General features: G+C 65.7%; 1 protein-coding gene across 6 annotated transcripts in view; it reads left to right on the top strand.

The window, feature by feature from the left end:
* Window positions 1-17,905, top strand: part of LDB3 (LIM domain binding 3) — a 66,862-nt gene that overhangs the window by 27,917 nt on the left and 21,040 nt on the right. For 2 of the 6 annotated variants that reach the window (XM_041747264.1, XM_041747259.1), the window contains 3 exons: window positions 4,851-5,020; window positions 5,283-5,319; window positions 15,576-15,749. In XM_041747264.1, coding sequence (XP_041603198.1) covers window positions 4,851-5,020; window positions 5,283-5,319; window positions 15,576-15,749 — 381 coding nt within the window. Of the gene's footprint in view, window positions 1-4,850; window positions 5,021-5,282; window positions 5,320-10,419; window positions 11,063-15,575; window positions 15,750-17,905 lie in introns of those variants that run through there. The other 4 variants (XM_041747263.1, XM_041747262.1, XM_041747261.1 and 1 more) reach the window with 2 other exon arrangements.

The raw sequence follows: 17,905 nt of genomic DNA, 5'->3' as shown, positions 1-17,905 counted from the left end.
TGGCTGGGCCTCCTCACCCGTGGAGGCCAAGGCACCAGGCCGCCGGGCGCCAGCAGAGACTTTAGGCTTCGCCACCCGCTCTCCCCCCTCGCCCTGGGCCTCTGGGCACAGCCATCGGAGGGGAGCCCGCTTTGCCAGGGCCTTCCGGAACGCCGCGATCTCCCTCCAGATTCAGTCTCACAGTCAGCTTTAGGAGAAGGGTGGAGAGTCGAAGAACGTGGTGGTTGCTCCAAGCGCTTCTTGCAGCTTCTGCGTCTTCCCGGGCTCCACGAGGGGGTCGGTTTAGAAAGAGACTTCTGGAACCCTGGGTCACGTCCTGGATAAGCCAGTCTTCTCACACACTAAGCCATTCTTTGGGTTGGCCGCGTTCTTCCGATGAGGAGAGCGATTCCGACGCGTGACCAGGTGTCCTGTTGGGGGGCGTCCGGGTGGGCGTCCAAGGTGCTGAGCAGTCAGCCCTCTGGGAAGCAGCCAGCACAGCTGCCCCCGCTCCTGGTGCTCCGGGGCCGCCCCGGCCCCGCACACTGGGGTTTGGAACGTCCTTCCCTCCTCGGGTCTGCCTCCTAGCTCTGCTTGAGGAACGCGAGCATTGGATAGGGAATCGGCTGGCTGAAGTCACTTGCGGGAAAGAAACGCTAATAGTGCAAAGGTTGATAGGGACCGCTCTCCCTTTCTCTCTCTGTGTCTCTCTTAGTCTGTCTCTCTCTGTGTGTCTCTGTCTCTCTATCTCTGTCTTCCTCTCTGTCTCTGTCTCTTTCTTTCTCTGCATCTCTCTTAGTCTGTCTCTATCTCTCTGTGTGTGTCTCTGTGTCTTCCTCTCTGTCTCTCTCTCTGGGTCTCTCTTAGTCTGTCTCTCTGTATCTCTCTCTTTCTGTGTCTCTGTCTCTCTATCTCTGTCTTCCTCTCTGTTTCTTTCTCTGTGTCTCTTACTCTGTCTCTCTGTATCTCTCTCTGTGTGTGTCTGTCTAGCTCTGTCTTCCTCTCTGTCTCTTTCTCTTTCTCTGTGTCTCTCTTTGTCACTCTGTATCTCCCCCTTTCTGTGTCTCTGTCTCTCTATCTCTGCCTTCCTCTCTGTCTCTGTCTCTCTCTACCTCCGTGCTTCTGCCTTCCTGTCCGTCTCTCTGTCTCTCACACACTCTCACTGTTTTCCACTTGACAATGTCGTCGTTGACTGTAGGAATCGACCGATTATCTCTTTGGACAACTTCTCATCCCCAAGTCAGGATCTCAAAAATGCTCAAGGCAGGAAGTCTTAAGCAATGGTTGTGTTCCTTCCCGAAGCTGCAGAGAAAGCAGATGTTGTGGGGGGGACAAAGGGGTACAGAGTCCAGGCTAACTCCTGCGGCATCGGGCCCCTGCAGAACCCGGGCCCTGTGGCCTGGACCCACATGCACGCTCCCAGGCCGAGGCTCCAGCGGCCCCAGGACGGAGTGTGGTGCGGTCCCCCGGCTCCCCTCTGAGCCTCACCCATTTCCCTGGGGCCCCCGGGGGACAGAGGTTGCTTGCCCCCATAGCCCTGGGCCTCACCCCCACCAGGCTCGGAGCTGCAGCCCTTGGGAGAACTCCAGACAGTGCTGATTTATTCAATCCCACTGTTCAAAGCAGAAAATAAGACCCCGCCAGCTTAAAAACACAACCGTTAGCTCATGTGCGCCCAGAAAACCCAGGCTGCCAGACTAAGCCAGGAGGCTTGCAGGGATTTCCTGCGAACAGTTGGTGGCCCTGTGTGTCCTTGGTGTGCTCTCAAGAGTGGTGACCGTCGCCAAAGGGAAGTTCGGTGGAAAATAATGGAAGAATGGCTCTTCGCTAACTTTATATTTTCCGTGCCTTGGAAAAAAAGATGATTATCACGTGGTTTTACCCCTGGGGCACCCGTGATTTTTTTTTTTTTAAGGTGATGCACCATGGACCTAATCTGGGCTTCTCAGAGTCCCTCTCCTGTCTGCCCCAGTGTCCCCTCCCGTGTCCTCCCGCCCCGTGCAGGGGAGCGACGCGCCCGCCGCTCCCTTCTAACTGGGCCCTGCGGGGCTGTCGCTGCCACGGTGCAGGGGAGGCGCTGCCCCCTGCGCCCTAAGGTGCTCCTTCTCTGCTGTGAATCCGCAGTTCCTTCCTCACTGACAGTTTTCTTTTTGTCTCTTTCTCTTCCTCCGTTACCCCGCACTCCCGTAACTCACTTGCGACCCTACCCCCGCTCCCTTGTGTGTGCGCGGCCCCTGCCATCCCCTGATGGACACGCACTCACTGCTGGGCTTTCCTCTGCTTGGCAGGGCATCGCCGCTGGCGTAAGTAGATCCCGCGGTGTCTGTCCCGTCGTCGTCTGTCTGGTTGAGGGATGGCGTGTGGGTTTGGTGGGAAATGCCCGAGGACGGTGCTTCTGTGCGTGTTCCTCCTCACACCCACCTCACAGCCAAACGACATGCTCAGCGGCCTGTGCAGGCAAGTGCTTTCGGGGGTCGCCTCGAATAAGGTCCCTGCGGACGGGGAAATCAGAGTCACGACATCACACGGGCCCCCTTGCACCCAAGGCTGGGAACGGATCTCTGCTGTGCTTTGCGGGCGCTCCCCACCGCCTTTCCTGTCTGCTCTGGGACGGCATAGACCAATGTCGCAATCCATGCCCGGCCACTGTGCGGGGGGAAGAGGGCAAGGGGGCTTTGGAGGCCCCCTGGGATCCTCACCGGAGATGGACCTGGAGGAGCCAGTGCCTGCAGTAGCACCCAGGCGAGGCCAAAGACGAGGCAGATTTGGGGCAGTGTGCAGGGGAATCAGTGTCCGGGGTGACCTTGACGTTGTGGTGACTGTGAAGGCTTTTGGTGGCGAGAGGCCCCTGCCGGGGGCCTCTGGGAGGCCACATCTCTCTGGGAGTGGCTCCAGAGCAGCCTCGGACCCAGGGCCCGGGACCGTGGGGCACGTCCCATCCTCCCTCGAGTCCCGGTGCCCGTCACAGCAGCAGCACAAGTCTCTGGTCTTGGCACAGCCTTGCAGGAAGTGGAGCCGCCCGTGTGACTCCTAAGGGACTCACCCGCGGAGCTTTCTGGAGCCCTCGGGGCTATGGAGGGAGCAGGGTAGTCACCTCAAGGGCACGTTCCAGGGAAATGGCAGCCACCACCTTGCAGCCACTTTCTGGACCACGGAGCTGTGTAGACAGGCTCAGGGCAGGCCCGGGCCTGGGTGGACACCTTCCCTCTCCCGTGGCATGGTCCTCCTCCTTCCCGTGTGCCCCCTACTGCACCCCTTCCTCAAGGGCAGCAGACCCCGCTGCCTGGGAGCCCTTGGGACTCCTGCCGGTACCAGAAGCGGCCTTCCCAGGGAGATCCTACCATGTCCGCTGCTCCCTGTGTGTCCCCGGGCTTCTCCCGGCTGGGCCCCAAGGATCCGCTGGTCTTCCCCACCTGATCCGAGGCTGCCAGGAGCTGTCGCTCTGTGGGGCAGGGCAGGGCCCTCGGGGAAGCAGGGGCAGCTCCATGCAGTCTTGCTCTCCTTTGTGCACCTCTGCTGAGAGCCCACGCTGAGCCAGACACGGGGACCAGTCCTGGGAAAGTAGGCGAGTGCCTCCTTCCAGCTCCTTGCAGAGAGGCCAGAAGATGAGGGCCCCGGGGAGGTCCCTTTCCTAGGAGCTGGCCCTCTGGCGGGCAGGGAGGGGCCACCATAGCAGCAGCAAGGGGACGCCAGGCTGAGCGAGCGCCTGGGCCGGGCCATGCCTCCAGGCGTGAGCATCCAGGGTTTGCGAGACCCCGGTGGGCAGACACCGCCTCTCTGAGCTGTTGCTGCTGCAGCGAGTTTGAGGGAAGACAGTGGGTGGGACCCGGGAAGCCTGGGCTGTGATCAGCAGGCCCCTCGGTGCCGTCACCGAGAGCTCATGGGCTGACCTGCGGGGACCTTAGTGTTGGCATCCGTAAGGCAGAGGCTGGACCCCTCTACCCGGGTCCGCAGGGTGGGGAGCCAGGCCCTCATTGCTATAGGCTTGAGCCTGGTTCACCCTAACTCCTGGGAGGGGGGCGCCCAGCTCTCACTGGCCGGGGCAGTTGGATTCAGGCTGGGAGGCACTGGACCCGAGGGGCTCTGGGGTCTCTTCTGGCCCTGAGCTAAGGTTATTCATTCAAATACGTTTGGAGCACCTGCTGTGTGCCAGACCCTGGGGGTGTAAGGGAAGGTCATCGGGTCCCCCTCCAAAGGCCATGCTGCCCTGGAGCAGAGGACTGATGGCCCCCTGCCCCTCGCCCTCCCAGCCCAGAAGGCCCTCCCTCCCCCTGCAGGCAGTGCCAGGCCCACAAGCCTGTTGCCTGGCTCCTCATGCCACTGCCCCACCGAGCCTCTGCTGAGCAGGAGCCCACCAGCCCCTCCCAGGGTGGTCACGGCCCTGGGGGCTCCCCGTGTGGGTCCCACAGTGCGAGGAGGACTAGGACTGATCCTGAAGAAGCCTCTGAGGCCCCCGGAGGCCCTTTGTCCCCAGCCCCAAACTTGAGCTGCTCAGGGAGGTGGAAATTATTTCAGACGACCTATCCTGCCCCTCCTTCCCTTAAAAGAGACCCAGCCGTCCCCCTGGGGGGTGAGGCGGCTGGGACGCAGGGGGTTTCAGGTCAGTATGTGCAGTCAGCCCAGGGCGGGCTGGGGGGTGGCAGGAGGGATCCGAGAGGAGTCGCTGTCTCGCCGTCCACCCTGAGCACTGAGGACCCAGGCCAAGCCCCGTCCGGGCCCCCGGGGGGCAGTGGGGGGAGGGCACGGCGGGCTGGGCGTGCAGGGTGTGGGGTGCGAGCGGGTGAGCGGCAGGGGGTGGCTCGGGGCGGAGCGCGGGGTCAGGAGCCCCTCCAGCCTGGCCCCCCCGTTCACGGCTCCCCTGCGCCCCACAGGAGCCTCCCTATTAAGGACCTGGCCGTGGACAGCGCGTCTCCCGTGTACCAGGCCGTGATCAAGAACCAGAACAAGCCGGAAGACGAGGCTGATGAGTGGGCCCGCCGCTCCTCCAACCTGCAGTCTCGCTCCTTCCGCATCCTGGCCCAGATGACCGGGACAGAGTACAGTAAGTGAGGCGGGCACGGGGCGGCCAGGGAGGCACGGGGGCTGGGCTGTCAGGACAGATGGCGCCTCGGGGAGGGCTGCGGGGTGACACGGGTCCTGCGCCCAGCACCTGACCCCAGCGGTGGGCCACCCACGGCTGAGCCCCACCCTGGGCCTAGCCTTCCCCTGCCAGCTTCTGGGCCAGGGCCAAGCGCCGCTCAGTCGTCGGTGGGGACCCCTGTGTCCCCCGCATGTCCTCCTCATTGGCAATTTTCTACCCACAGTGCAAGACCCTGATGAGGAAGCTCTGCGGAGGTCAAGGTAAGTGCCTGGACTCAGGCTCGGTGGCCGTGTCCCTCCTGTAACCCAGTCCCTCCCCAGGCAGCTCCCGGGTCACATGAGTCACGGAAGGAACCTCTCAAGTTTACGTATTTGGAAGGTCCTGGCCCCTGACGGGCTCCAGCACAGGCTGGCTGGGGGCCTTGGTCCCAGGCCAGTGAGGGGGTCAGCGAGCGTCTCCCCCGGGCCCAGGCTGCAGGCATCAGGACTGTGGGCTCTCCTGGCTCTGTCCCCGGGGCAGGGGGCAGGGCTGCTTTGGCCTATGCTGGGCTGTTGAGAACGAGGGCACCTCTCCCTGCGAGGGCACCGAGCCGGCCGCCTCGCCTGCCCACTCCCCTCTGGGCCCGTCCCCCATGAGTCTGGAGGCTGGGCAGCAGGCCCGCCGAGGGTGTGCTGGGCATGGGCACCGACCTTGGGACTCTGCCGTGCACACCAGTATGCTGGCCTAGGAGCTCTGTGGCTTGCTCGAGGCACGATCGCCACTGCCGGGCTGGGGGCTCAAGGCACATCCCCCCACGGTGGCCGGCCTGGGGCACGACCACTAACCTCCACCTGCGTCCCGCCGGGTGTTCATGGACCTGGGCGCAAGGGGCCGCGCCACCCCAGAGCCCGCCGGGACCTGCTAGGGCCTTCCCTGGTGAGGCCAGGGCTCTGCAAGGCAGCTCCACGTCGGGCGGCCGGGGTCATGCGCGCTCTTCCAGGGCCAGTGGCTGGGGCCGGCACACGGTGCAGCGGCCTCCCTGTCAGGGCGGGGCCTCAGGTGCCCCTGGACCTGGGCCCTGGCTCACCTGCACGTAGTGACCCCAGGATTGCGTGGTGAGTGGGGCTCCAGCGCCGGCTCAGAGTTGACGTGGCTTTTGCTTCCGGGCCCTTATGTTGGCCAATCTCGGCCACTCCGGCTGTTGGGCTGGGGCATCCCGGCTGGGGGCGCGGTACCCCGGGCCTGCTCATGAGGCGCAGATAGGTCCTAACCTTGTAGGGCGTGAACCGGGACGATGAGATGCTGCGCTCCAAAGCTAGTTGGCAGCGTGTGGGGTGGGACGGCACCGCGGCCGCCCTGCTGCTCTGCTCCGTCGCTGCCACGCTGTGTCGGCTTTGCTGCCTTCCCCAGTGGGCGCCCCGATGGAAGGGCCTGACAACGCCCTGGCTTCCCCAGCCCCCGCCAGGGGCCCACGGGCTGTCCCGTCCCTACCACAACACAGAGCCCTGCCTGGGGGGTCCCTCGGGGGCCAGTCACCCTAAGCAGACCCCGTGTACGAGGCAGGACTCCCCTCCTGCGTGTTTCCTCGGGGACACCTGCCGGGCTACTGAGTGACAACACCGAAGGGGGTATGAAGGGGCACCTCCGGGCCTCGTGGGCCGTTCCCTCCTTCCAGAAGCATCTGCTGGGGCTGGCTGTCCCTAGTCCTGGGGATATGTGGGCAAGTTAGTTCTTCCTCCAGGGGCCCGATCCCTGGGGGGGGCATGGCTCAGCCCCCAGCAGGAGGCAAGGGATCCTGGGGTGTGATAACTCGGTTGCAGGCCTTGTAGCCTCTCCCGCCAGCTGCTGCTGCAGGAGTTTCTGAAGGGAAACCTGGAAAAAGGGCCCAGCAAGAGGCTCTGTCCCACTCCTCCCTCAGTGTGGGCCCCCACCCCGAGAAAGCAGCTTCCCCCGCAGGCCCTGCCCTGCTGTCAGCCCGGGGCCCCTGGCCCTGCAGTGAGGGCCCTGTGGCACCTGCTGACCTGCCCGCCCGGGCCTGGAGGGCACAGGCCTCCCGCTCCTCTCCCTCTTCCTCACTTTACTTACTGGGGAGTCGACCTCCAAGCCTTCCCCCAAATGTGCACTCTCCCCACCGCCATAGGAGGTGGGTGGGCACTGGCGCTTCCCTGCATCCCGGCAGCCCGAGGACCTGAGAGTAGGCTCACAGCGGGTGCGGCGATGCCCTTCAGCTTGTGATCGGCCTCCGACATAGTGGCTGTGGCCACTGCTCACTGTCAGGGCCCTGGGCTCACCCGAGGGGCCACCGGGAGAAGGACGCAGCACACTTGTCCCCAGCCGGGGTCTGGGTGGGGCAGGGATCCTGCTCCCCAGGGCCCGAACCCCACGCCCACACTTCCGCACGCCCAAGGTAGAAGCCGCGCTCCCAGGCCCTGTGGATCCGTCTTTGGGCCAAGGGCGGTCGCCGCCTCCTCTCTCTCCCGGTTTGGCGCGCTGGCAGGAAGGAACCTCAGGGTTCCCCCGGGGGGCTTCCAGTCGCTGACTCCACTGAGGTTGCCAGGCTGGCCCGGGGCGGCTAATGGCCCACAGGGGCCCTGCGTGTTGCAGAGGTGCTTGCTCCCCACTGGCTGTGTGGTGGGCGCAGGCAGGAGTGCATGAGCCGTGGCAGGGGTCCATAGCAGGCGGCAGCTTGGTGGCCTGGGGTCGGGGCCGCCCTACCTGTCAGAGGGCCCCACATGCTCTCCCTCCCTGGCCCGCAGGAGCCCCCCGCCATCCTCCTGGGCGGCCCCTGGTAGCAGGTGGCTCCCCTCTGGGGCTCCGGTGCCCACCTGCCGGCCAGCCCAAGGCAGAGCCTACCCTCCAGGGCCCCTGTCCTTACAGGTGAGGCAGGGTGGGCCCCTGGATAGCCCGGGCATCCGCCGCGGACCTGGCTCCCCTCCTAGGAGAGGCCCCCGTGCCTTAGGAAAGTGTAGGCCGGCAACCCACAGGGGCAGGGGTACCGGGGCCAGGCCTCCGTCTGCAGCAGCAGAACGCCCGCGGTGCCTCCATCCGGAAGCGAGCCTCCTATCGCCGAGAGGTCTCCACAGCTGCCCCCGTGCTCGGGGGTCTGCTGGCTTGGAGGTGGGCCCACGTTGGGCAGCCCTGGCAGGGGTGGCCGTGGAGGCGAGCCTTGCTTGTCCCAGGCTGGGTTAGGGCTGTTGGTGCCTGGGGGAACCTTCCCGGAGGTCACCTGTGCACAAGGGACATCCTCTGGCCCCCAGCTCGTAGCTCAAATGTCTTACCGGAGTGATTTCTGCATTTCCCTGGTGCTTGCCTGGGCACCTCCCTTAGGCCTCAAGTGTTAAGGAACAAAGTGGGAAGTGACGCGTTCACAGAGGAGCGAGGGTGAGGGTGGCCTCGCGCCGTCCTCCACAAACCACGTAAAACCCTTCCAGGTCCCCATCCGGGGCCCCACCCCCAACAGAGCCCAGGGGCTGGCTGGGTCTTCGCAGTCCCCTCTGCGGCCCCTCTGGGCACCTCAGTGCCCTCTCCCCACCACGCCCCCCCCCCCCCCGGGGAAGGCCGCTGTGTCCCCGCGCCAGGGGCTGACCATCCCTTGTTGCCAGCCCAGCTTGCAGCCCTCCCCCACGGGAACGTCCGTTTCGGGGATTTCTCATTGTTGGCGCTCGCCAGCCTAGAACATTTGGCGACTGCACCTGGAGGAACCAGGACCCCGCCAGGCACACCTGAGAAGCCCCAGCACGTCCCCATGTCCTTTCTCTCCTGGGGATTCACCAACAGCAGCGAGCAGAAGAGCCCCGCTAGTCGCCCGCTGTCCGGGGCTGTCCCTGAGCACCGAGGATGGCGGCCGGGTCTGTGTCCCGGGCGTCTCTATGGGTCGGCCCACCATTGCCGTGCACCGTGCGACCAGCAGGGCCCCCGCATGGGCTGCCCCCCGCCCCGAGATCCCAGGTAGAGCGCAGCCCTGCGGCTGAGCTTCCACGGGCTTTGGGCCTTGGCTTCCCGTTGGCACGGGGGAGGCTTCAGTTCACGTGGGCCGCGGGCGGCTGATGTAGGAATCGCAGATGGAGGCGCGGAGCAGGGCTGAGGCATGGAGGGCGAGCTGGCCGCTGGGCAGACGTGGGCGGGTGGAAAGGTGGCTGCGCGAGGAACGTAAGACCAGCACTGCCCCAGCCTCCCACGTGGGGACCCAGCTCCTCTCCCGGCTCCCTGCTGGCAATTCGTTGGGTCAGCTTCGCGTCAGGAGGGAGTTGCATGTCCTAAGACCTCCTGCAGAGAGGTCCCAAGGTCACGGCTCTGCAAACCTGCGGCAAAAAGTCGCTCGTGGGGTGTTTCCATCACCCCCAGGGGCCTCCCCCGTCTGCAGGTGCAGCCCCCTCCCCACCATGCTCGCGCCCCACAGCCTGAGGCAGCCGCTGCCGTCCTCCGTCTCCACGTCCTGTACGTGGAATCCTTGAGCCCGCGACCTGCGGGGCAGGTTTCCTCCTGTCAGCCTCACTCCCTGGGGGTTCGCCCAAGTTACTGGGCGTGCCAGCTGGTCATCTGTGTCTGTTGGCGACTGAATACTAACTACCACCCAGTCTGGATGTAGCCATCACGTTTCAAAAGGAGTTTCAAACACTGTGCGGGTTAAACACGCCTGGAAACGTGGCGTGTGTGGCCACGCGTGGCCCCTGGGCCGCCTGCTACACGCCTGGGCTGGAGGATGCCAGCGGGCCCTGCCACCTGCACGGCCTAGGACTCCGGCACCTGCAGCCCTGGCGTCCCCTGGGCGCGCCCTCTCCTGGGTCCCCACGTGTCTGGGGGCGCCTTGCAGGTCTTGTCCTGCGCCCGGGGCCCAGCAGGCTGGGTGGGGAGCCCAGAGGCCCCCCTGGGGGGAAGCGGTGGGACGTCCGGGTCCTCTGTGCGTGTGCCGGTGGCCTCGTGAGTGCGCGTGTGCTCTCGTGTGCCTGGCTGTGCTCAGGCCTGGGCGGGGGGAACAGTCAGTGGTGGTTCGGAGGCTTCCTCGTCACGGGAACAGGCGTTGCTCCTTCTTGATGCCCAGCTTGGGGACAGGGACCTCGCTAGGCCCACCTGCCTGTTGGTGCAGTCCCAGAGCCCACGGCCAAAGCAGCCCTGCCCGGCCCCCAGGCCCACCAGCCAGGCCCCTGTCCACAGCTTCCCACTCACCCCCATCCCGTCCTCGGGACTCTGGTCCCGCCTCAAGCCCGGAAAGCGCTCTGTGGGTGGCAAAGCCTCTCCGGACCAGCCCCCTCACTCCCATGCCCCCTGCCCAAGCTGTCACCAGGGCGACGGGACACATCCCCTAACCCCTTTCTTTCCTCCTCTTCTCTCTGTCTCTGTCTCTGTCTCTGTCTCTCTCTCTCTCTCTCTCTGTGCCACAGGGAAAGGTTTGAAACGGAACGTAACAGCCCACGTTTTGCCAAATTGCGCAACTGGCACCATGGCCTTTCGGCCCAAATCCTTAATGTTAAAAGCTAAAAGGCTGTCTGGAACCCCCCACTCCTCTCAGGCTGGACTCCCACCCTCCACCCCCCACACAGCTCTGGCATGTGAGCCCCACGGTGATGCTTGAGAATGTGCGGCTGTGCTGGGGGCACCTCTGATAGCCGCCCGCCCGCCCCAGAGCCGACAGCAGAGGTCCGGCCCCCACCCGGCCCGCCCCACCCAGCCGCACCCCTCTGCCCCCCGCGCCAAGGCCCTTCGCCGTAGATCAGAGGTCGGGGCAGGGCTTGCTGCCAAGTAGCCCAGACCCAAGGGAAGTGGGATGTGCCCCTGGCCCAGTGCCAGCATCCTGGCCCTGGGGAGAGGCGCTCTGGCCCGGGCCATCCCGGAATAAGCCCACGGAGCAGCCCGGACGGCCGGAGTAGGCTCTGCCGAGGGCATGCATCCCCGGGGCAGGCGGCTGAGGCCCCGCAGGCCGCAGTGACGCTGGCCGCGCTCCTCCGCGCTGTGTGCTGTGTCCCTAGTGCTCCCCCCTGTACATAGATGCAGGCCTGTTCTGAAATAAAGAGGATTTAAAATGAACCGAACCGGCCCCCGTCTTGCTGTGCCCGTGCGCGCCCCGCTCAAGGGGCGAGGGCTCCCCGAGGCGGGCGAGGCCAGGCACCACCAGGACAGGGGCACGGCGTGCTCCCCGGGGCGGGGGCGGGCCCAGAGCAGTGCCCCCCGCTGCTGACGTCCCGACCCCAGGGACCCCGCGGGCGGTGGGGCTGGGGGTGGTTCTGGAATGCCCCGGCCTGCCCTCCCACAGCCAGGCGCAAGCAGCAGGTGAGCCCGTCCTCCCCCAGGTCAGAGCTCCCCCGACGAGGAGTCACGCCCAGCCCGGGTGGGTCCAGGAAGCCAGAGAAGCCCCCACCCCCGACTAAAGAGTTCACGAGGGAACCGCTGGGGGCCTCGGTGGGACCCGGACGGGACTCAGAGGAGGGGAGCTGGGAGACGGGCAGGCGGGTGTGGAAGCCCCCCTCCTCACCCTGAGCACTGAGGAGGGTTCCGGCTGCCAGGTCCTGTCCTGCCTGCCCCCGTCCACCCCTCAGCCCACCCCCGATTGAGGGAACCACAGGCTGGAAATAAAGGCAGATGCCAAGGTCCGTCCCCCAGGGCCCCCCAGCTGCCCCCGTGGCTCCCCTCCCCTCACCGGGGCCTGGGCTTCCTCTGTGCCTCCAGGGACCTGGCTACCCACCGGAGGGCTGGCCGCGGAGAGAGCCCCTCCGCCCACCAGGAGCTGTGCCCCAGGCCGCGCCAGCCTGCTGCGCCTGGGCCCCGCACCCCTCCCTGGCTCCTGCACTGAGTGTAGGGCCATGGCCAGGCCAGGTGCAGGGGGAGGGTGGGCGGGCAGGTGCGGGCTCTGCTCATGTCAGGGCATCCTTCCTATATTTAGCTGAACTTTAGTGGGACTTCCAAGGCCCAGGGGCAGGCGGGGGCCTCGGGCTGCCGGAGGGAGACACGTCCTAGGCCGTGGGCATCCTGCGGTTGGCAGAGGACCTGGGCCAACCGTTCAGAGCTGCCGGGCTCGAAGCCGCCTGCCTTCAGCCCTCCCGCTGCCCCCTGCCCCAAGGCCCTCCTTAGCTTCCGGCCTGCCTGGTGTCTCCCAACACCCTGGCCCCTACACGAGCGCCCTGGGCGGCCCTGGGCCGGGGATCTGCATAAAGCCCCCTGGAGTAAACGGGACGCTCAGCGTCTGTGGGCATTGGCCAAGGCACCGAGCCTAACGGCCTGGGTGCCAACAGAGTGAGAAGGGCTGCTGTGGACGGTGCTGAACATGGCGCGGGGCCGGTCGCGCGAGGCCCAGAGACGGGGGGCACACCTCCCCGCACGGGACCAGGAAAGCCCCCTGGAGGAGGGCATCTGCAGGACTACTTAGGAATTGGGCAGGTGCCGTTGGAGCGGGGGGTGGACAGGTGCGCTGAGTGGGGCGACGGGTGCTGACGAGAAGGGGGGTGTCCCGGAACCATGAGCTAGTCCCCCGTGGCTGGGATGGACATCACAGTCAGTGGTCCGGAGCCGGGGGACTTGGCACCCTGAAGGCCACGTGGAGCAAGCAGAGGTTCAGGGTTCACACTATAGCCCACGGGGATCGCCCGCCACTGTTCCCATGTGGCCAGGGCCGCCTGGGCAACAGCACGAGGCTGTGGGATGGCATGCCAGCTAGGTCGCTGGTGGCGTGAACGACTTCCAGAACAGCCGCCGGACGGCTGTTCAGCCGTCGTCCAATCAGTGGAGACGTTCACGCTCCGTTCTCCTAACAAAGAGCAAAAGCATCACGGCCTCCGTGGGGGCAGCCACGCCCCAGCTCAGCCATGGCACTGCCGCCCCCATGGTGCCAGCCCAGGCCCGCCGACCCCAGATCCTGAGAGCCAGCACGTCACCCAAGCCCAGCCGTTCCCCCCATCGGGGGCCATCGCACCCGGCAGGGGCGGGGTGGCCACGCTCTCCTTGGTGCCAACCAGGCTGCGGGGAGACGTGAGCCGCGGGCCGCAGCCAGACTGTGCTTTTCCTCCCCGTGGGGCTGTGAGCGTCGGAGGATGTATGGGGTTTGCTGGTTTGGCTTGGGTTTTGCTTTGATGGTTAAGGTGGATGATGACTGAGTCTGGGGTGGCGGTCGAATCCTGGGCCTCAGCCTGCAGTGGGGGCAGGGACGTTCCCTGGGCGCTTGCTCTCGGGATCCTGGGGCCTGTGGAACTTCAGGCCAAGAGGGATCTGAACAAGAACCCAAGATCCTGCGGGACAGCCTCAGGGCCACCCCTGCCTCCTCAGGCCCCAGCGGCTCGGTGTGTCCACCACAGGACGCAAGACCATGAATCCTCCCGGGGCCCGCTTGCAGCCGCCCCCCCCCACCCCCAGAATTCACGACGCCATCACTCTTGCCCTGCCGGGTGTCCTCGGTTCCCAGAAGCCACTAGGAGCAGGCAACGGGGTGAAGGAGGGCAAAGAGGGGAAACGCTTGCCCTGTGTCAGCCCGAGCCTTCCCACACACCTGCCCATGCCGGGGGGAGGGGCCTGGGGGGCCTGGGGGCCGCTCCCTGTGCCTTCTGAGGCAGGGACTTCACAGGCACGGCTTCCAGAAACCAGGGTCTTCCATGGCGGGCGGCCTCGTGGCCTCGTGGCGCTGACACAGGCCTGAGAGCGCGGCTGCTAGGCTGCGAAAGGGCTGCATGGGACGCAGCCACTGCTTTGTCCACCCCGGATCCTTGCGGCACAGTCACGGGGCCGAAGCACGCTCCCCCCCCGCCCCCCCCCCCCCCCGCAGACAGCGCCTGCCACCTGCCATGGCCCCCGCTGTGCCCTTCTCCCCGGCCCGGTCACACTCCCTACGCCTGCCTCTCTCACGCCGCGCTTCTGCCAGGGACAGGACGACCCTCCGTGGCCCTCCATGGTCCTCCGTGGCCCTCCGTGGCGCTCCGTGGCCCTCCATGGTGCCACGAGCTCAGAGCGGGCCGATCGCAGTGTAGACTCCCAGCCCCCAGACCTGCTAAGCTTGAGGCCACACTCGACCAAGATTCCCGGGCAGCCCGCCTTCCTCAAGGCTGAGGCTTGCGGTGATTAGGGCTCACGCCCCCCCAGCCCCCCCCCCAGCCCTTCCCAGGGTTCTGTGTGCCGCGGAGTGGAGATTCGGTCTCTCCGGACCTCGGGCTCTTTACCCCTAAAGCCAGGAGGGCGATGCCCGTCGCTCAGGGCGGTGGCGGGGGTCAAACGGGGGGATCCTTGCTCAGTCATTGAGCACAGGCCCGGGAAGCACCCCCAGAGGGGAGGTTAGGATCCCGCTTGTCCTCAAGGGGGAAGAGTGTGTTTTGTTGGGCAAAGAGTCTGCTTCGCTAATCACAAGAAGTTTCTTTCTCCCTGAGGCTCCGCGTGGGGCGCTGGGTAAGGCCCCCGACCCCTGCACGTCACTCGGATCCTGCAGGCAGCACCAGTGCGGGCTCAGGTTGCACGATTGCCTTGCCTCAGCCTCCACTCCCTCGCGGGTGAAACAGTCCGTAACCGGGGGTTGTTGTGAGGACGAAGGACGCGCGTGTGCCTGGCAGGTGGTAGGAGCCCGACCAGTGACTCAGGCACCTGGGCGGTCTCGTCCGCTTGCGGGAGCTGTGTGTCCTGCTGCTACTGCAGCGACTACAAGTCTTCGTGCAAACTCTCGTGAGCAGAGAACGTGCATTTCTTTGCTTTCCCATAACTGCATCTTTATGGTGCCCTGCCATGCGGATGGCAGGAGCCCAGTCCCGTCGCCATAGGCTCCGACGCTCTCCTGTGCCCGGCCTGGCCGGGGGGACGGGCACTTACAGGAGCCCGGGAGCAGGTGGGCCTGCGGGCACCTGGTCCCCGGCTGCTGCCGCCCTTTGCTGGGACATTCCACCCCCCCCCGCCCGGGCCGCCCATCCACGCTGGCAGCACAGGACCTCTCTGTCCCCACTGCAGGGCCCGCATGTGCCCATCCCTCGGGAGCGTGGGGCAGCCTCCCAGGGCCCGGGGATCCTTGGGCTGCCTGGGTCTGCTGGCCAGACCGTAGCCAGGGCGAGTGGGAGACCCCGGGGGTTCTCCCAGTCGGGGACACCGCTGCCTGCCCTCTGGAATCCCCCTGCCGCCCCTCTGGTCCAGGTGCCATCGACCTGGCCGCCCGCGTCCATCCACCTCCGGGCGCATTCGGGCCCGCGTCATGCCTGTAGCGCCCACACGGGCAGGGGCAGGAAGACGGATGGGCGCGGAGCCCCAGGTGGCACTGCAGTCCGCTTTCCCACCACACTGTATCTTCACAGTATAGACCGAGAAGGACGAATTAGGACGTACCCAGAAACTGGGCGGGGGGGGACTCGCCAGGCTGGAGACCATTTCTGGCGGTCCTGAGGTCCCCCAAGTGCTTGCCATCCTTCCTTCTTGGGCCCTCAGGAGCTTTCTCCTGGAGCCGGAAACACGTCTTCCGGAAGATTCTACTCCGTTTGCAGTGTGGATGGTGCCTTCCGCCCAGCCTGTCTCTGCCGCAGCCCCCCAACCCCCCCGTGCCGGGGGCCCCCTTGACCTGTTGTCTTTCTTGGTCCCACCTCATCAGCACCCCCACTGAGCATGCTCCAGTGTGCACCAGCCAGGCTGCCACCCCGCTGCCACCCGCTTCTGCCCAGCCGCCCGCTGCCACCCCCCGCAGTGCAGCCTCGCCACCCCCGAGCGCAGCCGCTGCCCGTGCCGCCGCCGCCACCCCCGCCTCCAGCCCTGCGGACAGCCCGAGGTAACTGCCCACAGTGCCCGCTGTGCCCTCTGCCGGGAGGCAGGAGAGGCCTTGCCCACGTCCACCCCTTGGCCGCCGGGTCCAAGGGGGCGAGGACCCCGGGGTCCTTGGGGGGCCAGACCCAGCGCGGCTGGTCCTGAGAGCGAAGGGGAGACTGGGGGTCACTGCGGGGCTCAGCGCGGGGCCAGGGCCGTGCTGCCCTGCGTCCAGCACGTGTTCTGAAGACGGGAGCAAAGTCTCCCCCTCTCTCCCTCTGCCTCTGTCTCTCCTTCTATCTCTCTCTCTCTCTCTCTCTCTCTCTCACACACACACACACACACACACACACACACACACACACACACACACAGTTAGATAACAAAGAGAGGCCCCGAACCACCCGGATAAAGGGAAGAATGGCAACTGTCCCTATGGCCTGCGGAAGTCAAGGGAGGCTCCCTGGAGGAGGCAGCAGAGGCAGTGTTGACCTGACCATGTAAAGTGGGTCAGGTCTGGGCAGATACTTAGTGACTGGTGCGCCCTCTTCCTTCACCCTCTCTGCTGTCTTGATAGAGAGCGGGTGACACCAGAGGCACCTGACGTCATGCAACTTAAATCTCTGCTCCACTTACCGCCTCTAATCTACAGAAAATGACTTACTTTCTCTGAAGCTCAGTTTCTCATCTGCTAAGACATTGACGCAACATCTGTGTTTAAGGATGGGGACACAGTGGGCACAAACCCCCTGGCCCGCAGCGCGTCCTGAGTGTCGGGAGCTGCCACATTTCAGTCTGACCTCCTGCGTTCCCAGCCGAGGCTGGGGCGTGGGATGGGGGGGGGGTCGCGGGGTCGCTGCCAGACGGACGACCCTCTGTGGGCACCTCGAGCTGTCAAGCTGCTTTCCCAGTGTCCTGTGCTCCCCTCCCAGGGTCTCGCTGCCAAGGTCCAGGGTTCCCTGGGGCGGGGTTCAGAGGCCCCTGGTGCAGCTGGAGGCAGGACGGCGGGTGGGCAGAGTGGCCCATGGGCCTGTGTGCCACGCCCCCCCCCCCCCCCCCCGGCTCCACGAGGACCCAGTGCTGCCCAGCCCCACTCCAGCCTCAGGGGGAGCCCGTCTGGGCTTCCAGGGGCTGTTGGATTCCAGCTTCCTGGGGTCCCTTAGTGCGTCGCTTGCCCCCTGCACACGAATCTCTCCAGGTAAGGACACACGGAAGAAAGCTCGCAGGGGTAAGGAATGTCTTGTTATGTGGGCAGGTGCGCAGATGCGCCCCAGTCGGATGGAGAAGCTCCAGACGCCAGCCCGGCTCAGGGGGGAGCTCCAGCATTGTGTGGGGCAGAAGGGACCACGCCCCGGGAGCCCGTGGGGGGCATGGGGACTCGCCTCCATCCTTGCCTCCTCCCCCAGCGCCAACCCCTGACACAGGACCTGTGGCTGCCGGGGTGCTGGCAAAGCTTCCTCCACGACGGAGAGTGGCTAAGCCCCCTGACCCCCAGCCTCCTGCCGCCATGGGAGCTGAGCACCCCTTGGTGCTGCCCCCTCCAGTAAGGCCCCTCCTGCACTTGGTTGGGCAGAGCAGGCAGGCAGGCTCGGGGAGGGGAGACAACGGCCCGGCCCCACCAGGAGAGGTAACTGGGCACGGTAAGTGTGCTCCCCACAGCCTGGGACACGGGCCTCAGGGCTGCTTCTACTCCGTACCATCGGGGGCACCGCACGCCCTTATGGATCCACTCAGGAGCTTGGCAGTGGGATCTAACCCAGGGCCACCCCTCCTGGGGAAGAAGGTGGCTCCTGACCCACTGACTCTGCCCAGCGCCCCAGCCCGTGGGGAGCAGTTGGAAGGAAGGCGGGAAGCCATGGGCTGGCGGCAGGGGTGGGGGGTCACTAGCATCCCCATCAAGGCCCCGTTTGCCCAGGGTGTGCACCTGTGGTCCCCAACGGGATCTGAAAGATGTAGGGAGAGACCAAGGGTATGCTTATAAGGTGTCCTTCTGTTTTAAATTTTAAAAAGGGCGGGTTGGGGGGGGCTTGTTCAATGATGAGTGGAACTGGGAATGAGACCAAGTTGGACACGCTGCTTCACCCCAGTTCTTGCAGCCTTTAGCTCTCCGGGGGGAGGGGCCCAGTACTGCATTTCCTGAGGGCGGGCAACGAACGGGGGCACATTCCCCCCCACCCCCAC

This window comes from Vulpes lagopus, chromosome 3 (genome assembly GCF_018345385.1).
Source record: "Vulpes lagopus strain Blue_001 chromosome 3, ASM1834538v1, whole genome shotgun sequence".
NCBI classification, from domain to species: domain Eukaryota; kingdom Metazoa; phylum Chordata; class Mammalia; order Carnivora; family Canidae; genus Vulpes; species Vulpes lagopus.
The sequence above is the reverse complement of the archived record's forward strand: the minus strand, read 5'-3'. Positions and strand labels throughout refer to the sequence as shown.